We start from the raw sequence: 16,636 nt of genomic DNA on the forward strand, positions 1-16,636 counted from the left end.
GTTAAAAATCAGGGGCAACCACAGCAAACCTTAACTGGGTCATTACTGGGTCTTTTCAACCAGATAACAATCCAAAGCATCTTTCTAAAAAATAAAAAAAGTACACGACAAGTGGGATGATCTAAAGAGAGGAAAAAATTAAGACCCAGGAATGATCTTTAAGGGGAAAAAAACACTATTTATGAAAGTCAGATTGTGTTACTGCAATAGAACATATTTTAGACTTTTAAAAAAATCATCTTTAAAAGAATTGCAAATAAATCTCATCACAAGATGAGATAAATAAATATCAGCTGGTTTTGCTTCACTTTGATAAATGTTTCTCCAAATAAGTCAACAACCTCTGACATAAACAATGTAATATTAATCAAATTGCTTCATTTGTTTACCATTTTTAACTGAATCTGTTTTATGCAACATGCACATTTCTTAACTGGAGCGAAACATCAGCTGATTATAACTTCCCTCCAGAGGGACGCTGATGGTTAAATGTCAGGCCAGTTCAACCAAAAGCTGTTGAAATGCAAATGTCAGCCACACGGTGGCGCTCCAGATGTGAGCAGCTCTTTAAATGAGGATCACGTATATGTGGACATTTTACTGAAGCCAAAGGAGCTGATTGTAGCGTCTGATTAGAAACATCGAAACTGAGCGAAAATCATTACACTTGATGTTTGCGCTGATTGAGAAGCACAAGAATGACAAGTAACACAAAAACAGAATCAAATGTGTTCTTTGAAGAAAAAAATACAATGTGGACCTTCAAAAAAAAAAAAAAAACTGAGAATGTGTAAATTAGTCTGGTCTCAAACTAATCACAAATACATTAAGAAGCCAGTTTGTAGGAGTCGTCTCAGCTTGTCACCTGACAACAAAGATTTTCAGTGAATAAGACATTTAATCCATGTCTGACTGGCCCGTCCCGACAGTCCTGTGAAATGATCCAAGCGATGTTTGGAGTGTTTCTGACGGCTCACAGCATTCTGTTTTAGGCTGCATCTGAAATCATTTCAGACTTTGATCTGTTTAATCTGTCCGACCCGGAGTGAAGGCGCGTCACCGATCACCAGGGGGCCCAAGTCTGGCCCTTCAAATTAATAATAAAGAAAAAAAAAAAAAAAAAAAAGCAATAGCAACCTTGATCTGTGTGGCCGCTTGATGTGAACCTTTCATCTCCAAATCCATCGCTCTGGGAGACAATGAGCAGCTCCCTCCCTCCATGCTTTTGAACTCACCAGGTGGGGGCAGCACTGCTAACACGAACTGAACAGATGACCCAGGACGAAGAGGCGGGAGCGGTGCATGCTGGGTTACGGCTGTAGCCGCTCCACCCACACATTTATGGCTATATTATAGATAATAGAGGGCCAGACAGCTTTATGTAGAAGAAAAAAATGAAATGGACATGAATCCTCCAAAAAAAAGGGTGGGGGGAAAGTAATTATGTTGACAGGTCAACACCTGCCACTTTGGAATGAACCATTCTTCTGCTTATCCAGGATTGGGTCACAGCAGCTGCATTTCCATTACAAATGTGCACAAAACTTTGTCAATATTCTGATAATGTTGAAATATATATATATATATTTTTTGCAATTGTGTTTCTATTAAATAAAAAACGCAATTAAAATAACACGTGAATTAGCTTGTTCACACAAGTTGTCAAGTCAATGACTTCCTGAAGGCAGCGCATCAGAAAGAGCTGGAGCTTCTTAAAGAGACGGAGGCCCAATTTCAAGGCGTTAAATTGCCAAGTGAAATCTTATTTGATAAATAGCATTTTTATAACTGAAGGTAACAATTACCTGACTCTACCATAAAATGACACAATGTCACTGGACAATATATAGTACTGCCCCTTTAAACTCCATGGTGTACATTAACATGAAAAAAACACACAAAGGAAAACATTGATGATATGTCCACATTTATTGTGCAGTGACTTTTATATACATCCATTTTTTTTACACCTAATTTACATGACCAGTAATAAATTAATCTATTTTCTTTTAATCATCAGACTGGACACAGCAATCTTCAGAGGAGAAAACCACAAAAACTCCATGTGACATGTGAGTGACCAGGCAGTTATATGAGTGAACGCAGAGTCGACTTCTGTAGTGTTTTATCTCATGTCGTAATGAAGTTGGAAAGAGTTTTGGGAGCCATGACAGACACAGCGTTGCTTTCACAACCAGGTATTATGAAAAGATCAGTCACAGGAATCACTGCAGCAAACCTCTCTGAACGTGAATGTATTTGTATCTGTTAGATATGCTTAAATGTTTAGTGTTTGTATGTTTAACGGAATGACAATTCCTTTTGGCACTGTGTTTCCTGATTTACCTGACAAAACTTTGTTCAGTTAGAGGAATTTCAGTGCTTACAGCTGATGAGCACCAAGGGCCTAAAGTGCCACAATCTAACAAATATCTCAGTATGTATAGAAGTCTGTCAGTTCACTACTAAAAACACAACTAAATGTTACATTAACAATTACATTTATTTAAAAAATTTATTTCAGTACTTAATATTTCCTGTGCTTCAGCCTGTTATGAAACAGTTTTAAAAGCATACATATTCATATTAGCACTAATTTACCAAAAAAATCCTTTAGCCATCAGAAAATGTTTTTCAGAAAGTCAAGAGCCAGACCAGACCAAATGTTTTTGCTACCAGTAAAGTCAGTACAGTAGTTACTCTTCTTCAGTGTCTGAGCCAAATGAAAGAGTGCATCTGATAGCAGCTGTCTGCATATTTTCACTTCCAGTAGGAGCCTGACGTGACTTCTGAGAGCCAAACATGTAAGAAAGGTGTGAAGGAATGTCCTAGTAATGACTAAGTACCGGGATACAGTTACTGCATATCTCCTCACTTTAGGGGGGCTGCAGCCTCATGCATCCGTCTTCCCATGTCTTATGTTTGTTTTTGTTGTTTTGGACAGGCTGTACAGAAATGTTAATTTTCCCCTTGAAAAACTAATAAAAAGTATTCTTATTCTTCATGATCTCACATTCTAGGAGGTTCTGGAGACTTTGCTCTCGTCTGGGGTGACCATTGTGTCCTGCATTGTTGCCCACGTTTGGCTTTCAGATTTGTTCCCAGTGTCCCAGAGTTTGCTTGTATTTTTCACGATTTAGATTTTGTTAATCTCAGAAATAATAAAAAGCTAAAAATAGTCCAAAATGTTGTAAAAATGAAGATATATGCCCTTAAACTGTCATTAAGGCTCATTGGATAGAAAGCACATATTATATTGATTATCCTGCACAGCATATGACATGCAGATCAATTATTTTGCTTCATTAACTAATTTTGGCTGACAGATTAGATAAATTTATGATGCTCTGGGATTATAAAAAATAAAGATTTAAATCATTTTAAATACTCCCACTGTTATGTCCTATAAAGTACTAAAACAATTACAATTTTAAGAGTAATTTAACTTATTTGACATTTATAGAAACTGTGGCATTTTTGGCCCTCAATAATTAGGAGGGCAATTTTTTAAGTGTCAAAATTTGCGGCTTAAACTCCAAAACACCAAAATGCTGTTTGTTCTTTCTCATCTGGGTGAATCAGAGTTAAAGCTGATTCATGTAACTCTCTGAAACGTCTTACACACAGCATCTTTGACATTAGAGATGAGCTTTACTATTGTGCTACATACAGTACTGACCACTTACGACGGACACAAAGGTAAAATACAACTCGGCTAGTAGTGTGAGTCTTTATAAAAACTAAATCTAACGAGTTAATGTAGAAATTGTGTTTGGTGTTTACACTTTAGTGTGTGTGGGGAAAAAAAAGAATAATAATAAAACAATAACCAGAAAGACCGGGGGCCACACACACACACACACACACACACACACACACACACACACACAAACAAACAGAAAATAAAACAAAAATTCTCATTTACACAAGAGGCTTAACTCCCTAAGCTAGCTTAAAGATAAACACTGACGCTAACTAGAGTGACATGCCTAAGGAACACAAAAATCACATCAGCTCTAACTTCCTCATTTCCCCCAATACAGAAACACACACACACAAAAAATATATATATATTTATAGGTTACACTGATGGCTCTTGAGCACTACCCTGCTGCAGACAGCAGTCATCTACGCTATCAAAACATGCAGCTCGTGGTGAGAGTATACAGTACGATTCAGTCGCTTTTTGTTGGTGGTAAACAGTTGTGAAGAAAACCCAGAGTTTGTATCTTTATTACTATTATCGTCAGGAGAGAATGATTTTTATCATGGCTCTGTTTGTTCCATTTAAGCCTCTCACACTCGATCGATGAAGACCCGCTCGTTACTAAAAAAAAAATAAAAAAATCACGCCATACGGAAACATCTGGTTATTGCACGCTAGCGCTGACATTGCGAATGTTCATGCAGAATGACAAGAGAACGCACTACGATCCAGTCAGTGGAGGAGGTCACTGGAAGACTAAATTACATCATCTGAGAGACGTACGACTACGGGGGGGTTATGATGCCCTAAGATGGTACGGAAAGTTCTGCGGTTGATGACTGGCGAAGCGTTTCGCTGGGAATTCTTGTGTCGGCGGGTAAAAATATTACATCCGTGTCAAACATTCAACGATTCAGTTAAAAAAACACAAAGAAGATGTTTGATGTGAGGGGTTTGTGTGAAGATCTACCTCACTCTACAGACTGCACACGAGAGACGGCGGTAAGGTGGAGTAAAGGGGACAGCTGGGGGGTGAGGAGGGGTGCTGCTGTAATTGGACGTTGGCGTTTTCCGGACAGTAGAAGGTCCTCTCGCCGGCTTATGGGGACTGAGAACCTGACCTGTAGCTCTTAAAGGTGCCCAGCAGACTCTGAACACCTTTCTTAACCCGGCGGGCCACGGAGTCAGCGGGAGGGGTGGGCAGGCAGGAGGCCAGGCTGGGGGGGCGGACATCCAAACACTTCTGGTAACGAAGCTGAAAAGCAAACAAAAAAATATTCCAGAGGGTTAGTGGTGTTAAACAGGGGTGATTTCTTACCTGATAGTACGGTAGACTCAGTTCGATTGGGGAGCAAAGTTGCTATATTTCAGCTGGTGCAGTTTGCTTTCACACTGCAATGTGTCAAATAAACCAAACACTATAAAAAATCTATTCCTCCTGTCGCCTGCGGTGGCGCTGCACCAACAACTACTGAAGGAAATGATACAAAAACCTCTGAAGAAGACACTGAGCACAACTTCCTTCTTCACCAAATGTAAACAAAAACAAAGTGGTGTCACATTTTAGCGGTTGTAGGATTACTTTTTTGTCTTTGGCTAAAGGCCATGAGCTATTTCTATGTAGCACTAGACTAGCTTGTTTGTTTGTTTTGGCTCCATTTATCCAGGATGCCTTGCGCTATAGTCTGCTTCCTGCTTTTAGACCAGCTTACGGTCCTCTTGGCGTTCACATATGCATTCAAATCGCACCAGAGTTCACTTGACCCAAACAGAGACCTAGATTTTTAGGCGCATCAGAGTTCGATTATGCATTCACACCTCCTAAAAGCGAACCAGGCCACAACTAGAGCTCGACTAAAGAGGGCTATAAAACTAATTTTAGCAATGAACATTCAATGCATCAGCCTTGCTGCAATATGGAGGTGTGCACTCTTCTCAAAACTTACATAGTAAGTTTCAGCTATTCTTTTATTCTTTCAAGGCCCAAAAAGCCACAGAAAGTAGAACTTGTCCTTTCCTACAGACTCTGTTTTGCGTGACCAGTTTATTGACTAAAACTAAACTCTGCATGTGCAATTCAATCCCATCCAATTTTTATGAACCGTTCCATCTGTAAGACGTTTGTCATGGCATTCCTTTTTCTGAGCCTCACCATGCAAGCAGCCTGAACTGCCTCGCTCAGACTGGCAGCGTTGGGCTCACACCAGAACATGTGGCAGGTGAACTCCTGCGGGCCTTCGGCCATGATGAAAGCAAAGGTGTGGACGTCCTTCCCCACGCCCATGAACGACAGGAAGCGCACCCTGCACTCCGACAGGACCTCGTCATCCTGGACGGGAGAGGCATCAGCAGGATGAAATCATTTACAATCATATCACCACAAATTAAATGGTGGTTAATACAAGACGTCTACTGACCACAATTAGGCCCGTCGAGATGAGATATTCTGCTGGATGATAAGTCATTCCAGGTTTTATTGAGATAAATGATAATATTGTTTTCAAGTTTTTGATGATAGGATAATAATGCAAATTTGTCCTCTCAAGACTAATGAACAAAGAAGACTTTACATTGGAAGATATTTTAAATATCCAAAATAAAATATGACAACCAAAAACAATAAACAAAACTGAAATAAAAACCATTTATAACAAAAACCATAAATAAATGATTATGTTTCTGTACACAAAACTGCCATTCAGAACATAATAATCAGACAGGAAGTTGTGGAGCTCATTTTAATTTATCATGCAATTTGTTATTTATTGTGACAGGCTTAAATACAAATTAATGTTTTTATTGGGAAAGCAATTAAATGTGAGCCTTAAATTAAACTCTACACTTTTAAATTTCACAGCCAGGTAAAAAAAAAAAAAAAAAAAAAGAAGTTAATTTTGAAACATACAGCAGACAAATATATCAATAAATAAAATCTGCCGTGGTATTAAGCAATTTATCAGACGATAAATTAAAATGAGCTCTAATACAGAGTTGGTTTCTGTTATTGTTTTTATTCTGGATTTTTAAAGTATCTTCCAGTTGCAGCATTAAGAGCATTTCTTACAAATTAAAAGTTTAACTTGCAGTATTATGTCAATATCAATATATTACTTGAAAATGATTTCAAGACAACAACATTATTTATCTCAACAATTACTGGGACAATTTATCATCCAGTAAAACATGTTACAGTGACAGGTCTGGTTGCCATGGTGAAGTTTGTACCTGTTTTGAAAGTATAGTGAGGGTGGCTGGAGCCACGTTGACAGAAACAGGAGTCCAGTCATTTTTATCCCTGCCAGCCATTGCAAACTCCAAAGCTTCATTCAGTATCTCCATTCCTGTCAGAAACACACAAAGAAATATTAAGTCAAATTCAATAAAAATTGTATTAATAATGGGGATGAAATCTTTGACTTTGCTCACCGACTGGTCTGGCCACTGGTATACAACCAAGGTAATAAACATGGAAGCGCTGGAAGAGCTCGTTTTTTGGAGCAGGAAACTCTGTAGAAGCAGAAAATATTTTTAATACGCGACTGTCGGCTTTAATAAAACAGAAAATGCTGAAATGCTTCCATTTTACCTTCAACAGGGATGCCAAACGGTTTACTTGGGTCAGAGTCGAGTCTGCTCACGCCTGGCTTGTTTGCCTTTCTTTCCATCATGATCTAAGGAGAAATAGTAACACTCCATATTACTTTCAGGGGGGAAAAAAAGCCTGAATACATTAGAATGAAATTGGAGTAAAAGCCGACCTTTGAGCACATCTCGTGCAGGCTGGTGGCGATGTTCTTGGCGGGCGAGTCGCAGCGGAAAACGTGACACTTCAGCACCTGGGTAAGGTTGTCCCGAGCAACATAAGCAAAATCCCTGCAGGGGAAAACCAAAAGCATTTTTTTCTCCCGGTTTTTAGCTTTACTTTTATTAATGTAAAACATGCAGAATCACATACATTTTCCAAAGAGTAACTGTTAAAATATACCTTTCCCTGTTAATGATGGATAGAGTAGCATGAAAGAAAAAAAACAACACAGCTGTTAGAATCCAGATGGCAGAAAGGATTAGTGGGATATTTCAGCTGCAGTTATAGGAAATATCCAGCAGAGGGCAGCAGAAGCCACATATACAGAGTTCCTTGATTTTAATGAATAGCAAAATGGAGACAAACCAACATAACAGAATCCACCAATCAGGAAGTTCACCTGCACTTCAACTGAGTATGTTTAATTTTATATTAATATACATATCCAATATTAATACTTATTAGCCCGTTGTTGCCAGGGTTTTTTTAGCCTAGTTTTTTAAAATAATTGTTCATAATTGTACTGCATATTTTAATATTATATAGTTTATAATAATAATTAATATACCGTATTTTCCGCACTATAAGGAGCACCGTATTATAAGGCGCACCCTCAATGAATGGCCTATTTTAAAACTTTTTTCATATTCAAGGCATTATAAGGCGCATAGAAAAGATGCTTCAGTTTGGGTTGCCGATTTGTTATCTACTCTATTATTACACATCCACATTTGTAAAGAAGTAGTCCCCGAGTACTTTATATATTAGACTGCCCAGTCGTTGTTTCACTCACGGTGTTGGTGTTGCGATATTGTGCCCAACAGTTTTCTGGGTAACACAGACCAACTGATACGCTGTCGCCGCAGTCTCTGTCTCTCTTCCTCCCCTTCCCCTTTGACATAAAGAATGTCAACAAAACAGTCCCGACTCCGGTTGGCGAAGAGAGTCTTCTGCGACTTGGCCGGGGCGTGGGCGGACGATGGTCACCCTTCTCCGTTCGCGCACAGCATGTTGGTGGAGAACGTGATGCTAAATGACCTGCAGACGACCTGATTATCAGGTCCGTAGGTAGATAGGTCAGTCAAACTTTCTTAACATTCCAGCGTTCTGACAACTATCCCAGCATGCACCGCGTGCTTCTTCTATGGGCAAAAATGAAGTCGGCGGCTGCTTACCGTAGTTGCTAGTCTTGTTGTGGCTCAATATTGGTCCTTATGTAAGGCCCACTGGATTATAAGGCGCACTGTCGGCTTTTGAGGAAATTGAAGGTTTTTAGGTGCACCTTATAGCGCGGAAAATACGGTAATTTAAAATTTTTTATATTTTTAAAGTACAAAAATCCAGAGTTCTCCCCGGTGGATTATCAGCCTGGTGGGCCACCAGGCTTTAGTTGCACCCCAACCAGGCTAAGAATTGTTCATTCATTTATTTTTTTTGTAAGACTTTATAGTTGGTGTTAATAATTTCTTCCAATAACACATAATTATTCCCTGGAGACATTTTAAAATTTTTCGACAACTTTGAACATTTTTTAACTCAAAATCACGTCGGGCCGACTGGCCTCGCCATCCTACCGTTAGCAGGTTTTCTGGGGGAAATCCTGAATCCATTAAATACGACATCAGAAACGAAAATATGACATATCAGAGCGGTAACTACACGCCCGTCGTATTGCCAGGTCTGACCTTCCATTGTCTCTGCCAACGCCCCACACACGGATGCTTCCGATTGGCTGAGAGTGAAGCAGAGTCTGGCCCAGAGGGTCAATCAGGTTCATGGTGTCGTTCTCCAGTACCATCAGCATGTCCTTACCCTGCAGGGGGCGCACACGCTCAGCATGAGGAACAACACGCAACATTTGAATTTTTTCCATTACAGAACGTATATAGTAATTCAACTTGTAATGTTGGTGATTATGGTCTACAGATAATGAAAACCACAAATTAAGTCCTAGAAAATCAGCAACTTGTATATTAAAAAAAAAAATACTCAGAAAGTTGAGTGGAAGGAAAAAGTGCGGAAGCAATAAGGATAACTTCAGACTTAACAGAATTGTTAAGCAAAGTCCATTCAAGAATTTGTGGGAGCTTCACAGGAAGAGGCTGGACTCAGCGCATGAATCCTCAGCATTTTCAAGGATTATAAGTTCTCGTGCGGTTTGTGTGTTGCTGTGGCGACAGAGGAGTAGGGTGACGACTCTCACCTCCCCCCAGATCCCGGCGGTGTCGTGGAGGTTGTGTTTGTGATAGGAGAGCTGCCGGATGCAGTTGTTGACGGCCACACTGCTCTTTCCGGGCGCTAGGTCCTCCTCAGACATCTCCACCCAGCCCAGAGAGCGCACGGCGAAACACTGACAGCGACAGAGACCACATGATGAGCTCATACGCTCTGATACCTGGGATTCTTAAATTCAGTTTCTGTTTAAAGACTGCTCACCTCTACATGTTTATTCAGCTTTAAATGTCAGCTAAGAACTCGTCTCTTTACTCTAGTCTATGACTGATTTCTGTCATTTGAAAGCCTAACTATGCTTTATTTACTTTTGTTACTGTTCTTTTTTTTTTTTTTTTACTATTTCGTGATTATGTATTTTAACAATGACTCAACTGATGTTTTAAAATGTGCCATAAAACCCCCCAAAAACCTGATATGGACATTTTTTTCTCTTGCTCATAATCACGGTTTTGATTTTTTTAGGCCCCAGATTAAAGAGTTGGCAGGAAAAGTTAAAAAAATAAAATAATCCCTTTCAGGCCAGAATAACTTCTGTTCCTTTTTTATGCATCTACAAAGGAGCAAAGCATCTGCCACATTCGTCCTAAGAGTTTTTCCATCAATCTGATAGCTTATTCACCTTGGTCTCTAGATCTGTGCACTGTGGAGCGATCTTTTCCTCCTCCTCTAACTGGGAGCAGTTGTAGCTGCAAAAACAAAAGAATCAAGAATAAATTTAAAAGAAGGTTAAGAATGGCAGCATTTAGACAGTAAATATAAAATCTTGCTGCTTACTTTAAGTTGATAGATGCATAGCGTAGAGTTGCTCCTTCAAACTCTTTCAGACTCTGGTCAGATGCAGCTTCTCCCTCCTCCTGAAGACAAACATGGCCGTTTATGTTAGTAAGTTTTGCTAAGAGCATAAATGACGATGAAAACTCGACACACTACAGCTCACAGAGGAGGATTAGGAGCACAGAAAAAAAGAAGAGAAGAATGACTTTTTCTCAGAATTCTGATTTTAATCTTCTGAGATCCAGTCAGCATTATGCGACAGCACATACTTCAGGTAGAAGGAAAGAAAAGGAGAAGTGTATTTCTGACAAAAACTCAGAAATTTTGCTAGAACTCTCCAAAATGTTCTAGAAAGAAAAAAAAGGAACATTTCTCAGTTTCAACGGTAACATTTAAGCTAGAAAGACATTAATGTTTTTTGGGGGAAAAAACCCCAAAACATTTTCAACTTTTGAATCCGAGATCAATCTCAAAATTTTAACTATGTAGGAAATGTTCAACTTCAACTTTTCAAAGTGAGAAAAGATATTTTGGTGGAAATGTACTTTTTTTCCCCCCCAACAATGTGTTAAAGCCGGAATTCTTTTTTTCTTTTTTTTTCAGTGAGCCTAATCCTCTTCCTTACAATTTTATAGGAAGACCATAAGAGGCAGATAGTGACGCAGTTAAATGGCATCGTTTCCAACCAATAGCCTTTCACTAGCTGCAGTATCTGCATGGACAATGCCAGAACACTATTGAATTAAATGCCATTTACAGGCAGTGAGGTGGAACATGAAATAACATAAAGTATCTATCAATCCCTCCAGGAAGTTCAAATCACAACTATTAACTCGAATTCACTCATCATTTGCAAACTTTGTACAAACTTCTAACTTTCAAACACCATCACAACTTTTTTCCCAAATCTGACCATTCGCATGAACGTTTTTCATATTCGCTTCTTTTCCGACCAATCGCTGCAATTCGACCGAATTTTGACCAATCTTGAGCCTCCTTCCAGTTTAAGTTCGTGTTTCATGACGTCTCCTGGAAACCAGCTAGCTTTAGCCAAAAGGCAAGCAAACCATGTGAGTGGGGTAAAGCTGCAACATTCAGATAATGTTAGCTAAATAGTGAATCCACGCCAGTTTATCACGTTAAGCTTGTTGACAAGAATACTAATGTTGTTGTTACATACTGTACATCCCTTACTATGCCAGGAATAAGCTCAGTCATCCTCAACTCTGGACAGAAATTGTTACTTTTCACATATTTAAAAGGAATCTTTATTCTCGCAATGCAACGAGCAAAGAATCAGAGAGGAAACCAGGTTTTGACAGAAATGAAGTTTAAAAAAATAAATACATAAAAAATTGCAACTTTGATTGCAACTCTTTGAAAAAAGGTGCCACAAAATGAGTCATTTTAGTCATCGGCAATCCCAAAAAATATTGCAACATCCTAGAGGGACTGAACTCCACATCTGCTCCCACAGCAATGAAAAAGTGAAAAAATGAAAACACATAAGATGCTGTTTCTCCAGGAAATAAAGCAGTTAAGAGTAGTGGGTGTGACATTATCTAACCTTCCACAGTTCCCCTTCATCACCTCCATCATCTGTGCTGGAAAGCTGAGCCCAGGTTTCCTAGAGAACAGAGTTTTTCTATGAAATGTCTGATTCCGTTTCTGAGCCACCTGTTGCTAAGCCAGGCGTTCAGCTGCCCTCACCTCCGGCTCCTCGCAGGGCGTGGTCTCCAGAGACATGGTGGAGGACATCATGGAGTCGCCGACCTTCCCCAGAGGTGACGGAGGCTCCCACTGGGTGGTACCTGTGGGAATATGCCAGTAATACGTGCCTGACGTGTCACGCACCCTCATCCACCCAGAAGGCAGGTCTGTGTCCGTCTCAAACGCGCTGGAGTCCCAGAAAGATTCTACGGTTAAAAAAATACAAATATAAATATGTATACAAAAAAAGAGGGGGTGAAAAATGCTCAGAATCAACAGGAAAATATTAAAATCTTTTAACAAATTTTTGAATAAATGTGACAAGAAAAATAACAAAAAACTTTTGGATGAACCAGTAAGGAAGAAGAGTCCAATCCAATGAGCCGTTTATGATGTAGATCTACATTTATAAAGATTTCTTCACATTAAGTGCAAAATGCAAATATTTTTTGCATTTTACATGATGGGGGTCATCACCACCATCACTGTGGGGTCATGACATCATTTTCTGGTCAGTACTGAGCCATGTTCTCTGTGTGGCGTTCACTCAGAATAACGTCACGTAGGAAGAAAGCCCGCCCTCTGTCACTGCTGGTGTGTTCAACAGATTCGGGCTACGTTCACAAAGCAGGACAACGCAACCAAATCTGAGGGTTTTTTTCTTTTGCCCATATGCAAAATATATACGAGTTATTCACTGCAGTCTGAATGGCTCAGTTCTGATCTTTTCACCCCCCCAAAAAAATTAAAAATCTGAATTGAGCTTCTTCCATACATTTCATATGTGGTACTAAATTGCAGACAAATCCAATGGTTTTCTGTGTTTTATCAGTCTTTCATCTCATTAATGTGACGTGTGTTGGAATTCTTTATCGGAAAAATCCAGATGCAGGAAATCTGGCTGTAAATAATTATTCTGAACTTCTTATAGAAGCCAGTGTCAGTGAACCATTTCACAGTCCCACCACTCAGCATAGCACCAACTACACATCCATCTTCTCTACAGAAGTTACAATAAATGCACCACAAAAGGAGCTGCTATCAGCTGTCTTGTGATTTTGTGACGATACTGTATGCTCGTTTGAAATCGATCCACTATTGCTTCTGTGAACGTTGCACTGATGTGAGATGGCTCTGGGATGTTCTGTTTCTGTACATGTGGCTCACCAAGAATTTGAAAAACCATTCATAGGCAAGTCTGATTGCAGTTGGGTTCAGTTAGTAGCACGATAAGAGAAAAAACCCCAAACAAAAACAAATCAGATTTCAGCAAAAGCAAAAAAAAAAGAAAGACCTGCTATGTGAACATAGCCTTGCTGTTCCTTGCAGAAATGCTTTGTGACACCAACACATACAGATGTTATCAGATGCTTCTGTTTGGATTTATCTGTGTTTTACACTCTTTAAGGGAAGAAGAAAAGCTACAGAGTGAGGCAAACACTAATATAGATATTAGCAGAGAGTAAAATACACGACTCATCAATGCTTCAGATTACCTCTGTTCCCATTTGGGGAATTGTCAGAGTTGTCCTGAGACAGCGAAGGCCAGCTGGGGTCTTCGTCACTCGGGGTGCCGTTCATGTTGGAGAAGAGGAGGCAGGCGTTTCTCCCCACGCCCCCTTCCCTGTGAGACTCAACGTTACTCCGCTCTGCGGGTTTCTCTCCTCCTCCGCCGTCATCGGAAGCCTCCTCCTGCGCCTCCTCCTGAGCCTCGCAGTTGTTGTCTTTCTCCTTGTCATCCTCCTCCCGCTCCTTCTCCTTCTCCTCTTCAGACCCCAGCGTGTGGATGAGCAGCGGTTCGTTGAGGATGTTCTTGGACTCCTCCTGGCTCAGGCCAGGCGTCATGGCTGCTTTGGGGGACTTGGTCTGCTCCTCGTTTTCCTGCTGCTCTTCCTGAGTGGTGTTCTGCAGAGGGAAGTCGTCCTTGTTGCCATTCTGGTTGATGTTGCAGTTGTGGTCCTGATCCTGCTGGTTCTCTGTGACTTTGCGCAGCTGGTTCTGGCCCTCTTTGACCCGCTTGGCATTGTTGCAGTGGCTGCCTTCGTTCAGCTTGTTCTTCAGCTCTTCGTCCTGCTTTTGTTTGTTTACGACGTATGAGCCGTCGTCGTCGTGACCGCCCATGGTGGCTTCCCTTCCAAATGGTCTGCGGGGAAACGACGCAGAGATTTCATTTACTGACAATCAAATCTGCAGGGAATTGATGGTGGCGCGCAGCAACTGCAAAATAAAAGCAGCCATGTCTTCAGAATTAGGTTTTTTTTTTAATTTTATATATGCTAAAACATTGTAAAGCAAATGAGATGTATATACAGCTCTGGAGAAAATGAAGAGCTCACTGCACTGAGCCCCATTGAGAACCTGTTATTCCCCCAAATATTGACTTTTGAACTCTTCCTGAGTTTAAACATTAGTTTTGTTGTTTCTAAATGAATATGAACTTGTTTTCTTTGCAATATTTGAGGTCTGAAAGCACTATGTCTTTTTCATGATTTTGACCTTTTCTCATTTTTTGCAAATAAATACATTTTTGCTTGAGATTTTGGAGACATGGTGTCAGTAGCTCATAGAATAAAAAAACAATGTTCATTTTACTCTTTACACAGATCAATAAAAAGAAAAATCAGAGAAACTGATCATTTTGTGGTGGTCTCTTAATTTTTTCCAGAGCTGTATATAGCCTATATTTGTGCACTTATACTAACCATAACTAGATAATGAGAATCTCTTGGATTAAGAAAAGGTTTTAGCTACAGTTTTCCCTCCACGCCGCTGGTTTTTTTATTTTTAAGCCGTTATGAGGCACGGTGGCGAAAGCTTACAAGTTGCTCAACAGGTGACTAAAGAGTGAATTGGTTTGTTGATGCCACCCACCTTTCTTAGCCATAAAAGACTGAGGAGCTATAGCCTTTCCTTTGCCTACATCCCCCAGAATACTGTGCGGTTCTGGATTGGAGTTCAGTGAAATTATTGAACACTATCAGACATTATCTATTGGTATTGATCATGTGTCTATCACCATATATATTATTATTGATTTATTGCCCAGCCCTATGTTAGCTATGCTTATTGTTGAAGACTGCAAAAACTGCAATAAATTATTTTATTTCTGGCACATGAATAAATTCTTAATATCTTTGCAGCACTTAAATCTTGCACTGAACAGCAATTTTTCTTATTCACTGTATTTATTTATGTGTGCAGTTTACAGATCTATGGGCATAGACTGTGGCATACATATAAGAGATCTAATATCAAATCTACAGAGAGCTTGTTTATGAAGCTGTTTTCTTATTCAGAGATGAACGTTAAGGCTGTAAAGCTGCTGGTAATTGATGCAATAACGACTACAGATACACAGAAGGTTTGTGCTCCTTGATCTGTGTACCATCACAGTTTCTCACACAGCTAAACCCGCCCACATCAGGGACAGAGTAAAAACAAAACGGATACAAGCAGAGTCTATTTGGTTTAGGTCATCTGACTGGTACCACACAATGGAGAAAATAAGTAAACTGAGGGCCAAACATCAAGAGACAACAAAAGGACGGTCTGTTATCTATCAAATATATGCTTTACAAACTAATTCATTTGAACACTGCTAACACCCAACTTATTAAAGTGTACTCGGAAAACAGGCCTTACGGTCTACATCCGTCCTAATAAAGGATATTCTATCCTTTATATAACCGTGTTGTGATTAAGTACGAACCCTGTCACAGACACTGTTAGAATAGTAAAACTGGGAGCATCTCAATTTTTGCTTTGAAGTCTGTGTCTCGTTGGTATATTAGGGGTTGGCGTTGACTGTGCTTACTTTCACTGCTGGCGTAGCTAGTCAAATCACAAACGTACTTCAGCAGTCTCACCTTCCATTTGCCAACACGACCCCTTATGGAAGATAATACGACCGAAATGGTCATTGACAATCCATGAACATAATTTTACATTCAATCTTTATGCCCCGAATGCTATATTTAGAATATATTCATGCTACTCCGATGGAAGCAACTCAGCTAGAAGTAACGGGCATCATCCGCCATCATTGCCGTTTTCTTTGCTAGGCTAATGCTAGCTTCCCATTTAGCTAGCTGGCTAACGTTTGCAGAAATACTCTATTAAATGGCTGCTGCTGGATTCATTTATCAAACCCGGTTTTAAGAATGTCAACTTACCGACTCCACCAAACCCTCCAGCTATCGCAATGTGGAAAACTGTGCGAGTTAACTACATATTTCCATCGGTCGTGATGGCTCGCTCGGATTCTGGGTGTTTTCAGCCTGTGGGCACGGCAAGTGATGGAGGACGAACCTGCGTCACGGATAATCGTCACGGCCCGAGCCCACTGCCGCCCCTCGGTTCCCAGAGAGGAGGGGACGTTAGGGACAAGGCGACGCTGCTGTACGCTG

The 16,636-nt window shown here is 40.1% G+C and overlaps 1 protein-coding gene across 1 annotated transcript; it reads right to left on the bottom strand.

The window, feature by feature from the left end:
* Window positions 1-1,910: 1,910 nt before the first annotated feature.
* apbb1 (amyloid beta (A4) precursor protein-binding, family B, member 1 (Fe65)) lies at window positions 1,911-16,557 on the bottom strand. The gene is made up of 14 exons (XM_008424877.3): window positions 16,403-16,557; window positions 13,727-14,373; window positions 12,231-12,436; window positions 12,088-12,147; window positions 10,521-10,600; window positions 10,366-10,432; window positions 9,715-9,861; window positions 9,197-9,324; window positions 7,465-7,579; window positions 7,293-7,377; window positions 7,133-7,213; window positions 6,932-7,047; window positions 5,859-6,035; window positions 1,911-4,961 (listed from the first exon to the last, which is right to left on the bottom strand). The coding sequence occupies exons 2-14, from the start codon at window positions 14,349-14,351 to the stop codon at window positions 4,806-4,808; spliced, it is 2,043 nt and encodes a 680-aa protein (XP_008423099.2). The 5' UTR covers window positions 14,352-14,373; window positions 16,403-16,557; the 3' UTR covers window positions 1,911-4,805.
* Between the last annotated feature and the right edge of the window lie 79 nt (window positions 16,558-16,636).

This window comes from Poecilia reticulata, chromosome 13 (assembly GCF_904066995.2).
Source record: "Poecilia reticulata chromosome 13, P_reticulata-male-v2, whole genome shotgun sequence".
Taxonomy (NCBI): Eukaryota; Metazoa; Chordata; class Actinopteri; order Cyprinodontiformes; family Poeciliidae; genus Poecilia; species Poecilia reticulata.

What these genes read in the sequence shown, in the direction of transcription:
- apbb1 (XM_008424877.3), bottom strand. Translation starts at nt 14,351, where the DNA reads ATGGGCGGTCACGACGACGACGGCTCATACGTCGTAAACAAACAAAAG. An exon ending in ATGAAGGGGAACTGTGGAAG is followed by an intron (nt 10,601 to 12,087) that starts GTTAGATAATGT and finishes GTTTGTCTTCAG; the next exon opens with GAGGAGGGAGAAGCTGCATC. An exon ending in CCGCCGGGATCTGGGGGGAG is followed by an intron (nt 9,325 to 9,714) that starts GTGAGAGTCGTC and finishes CGCCCCCTGCAG; the next exon opens with GGTAAGGACATGCTGATGGT.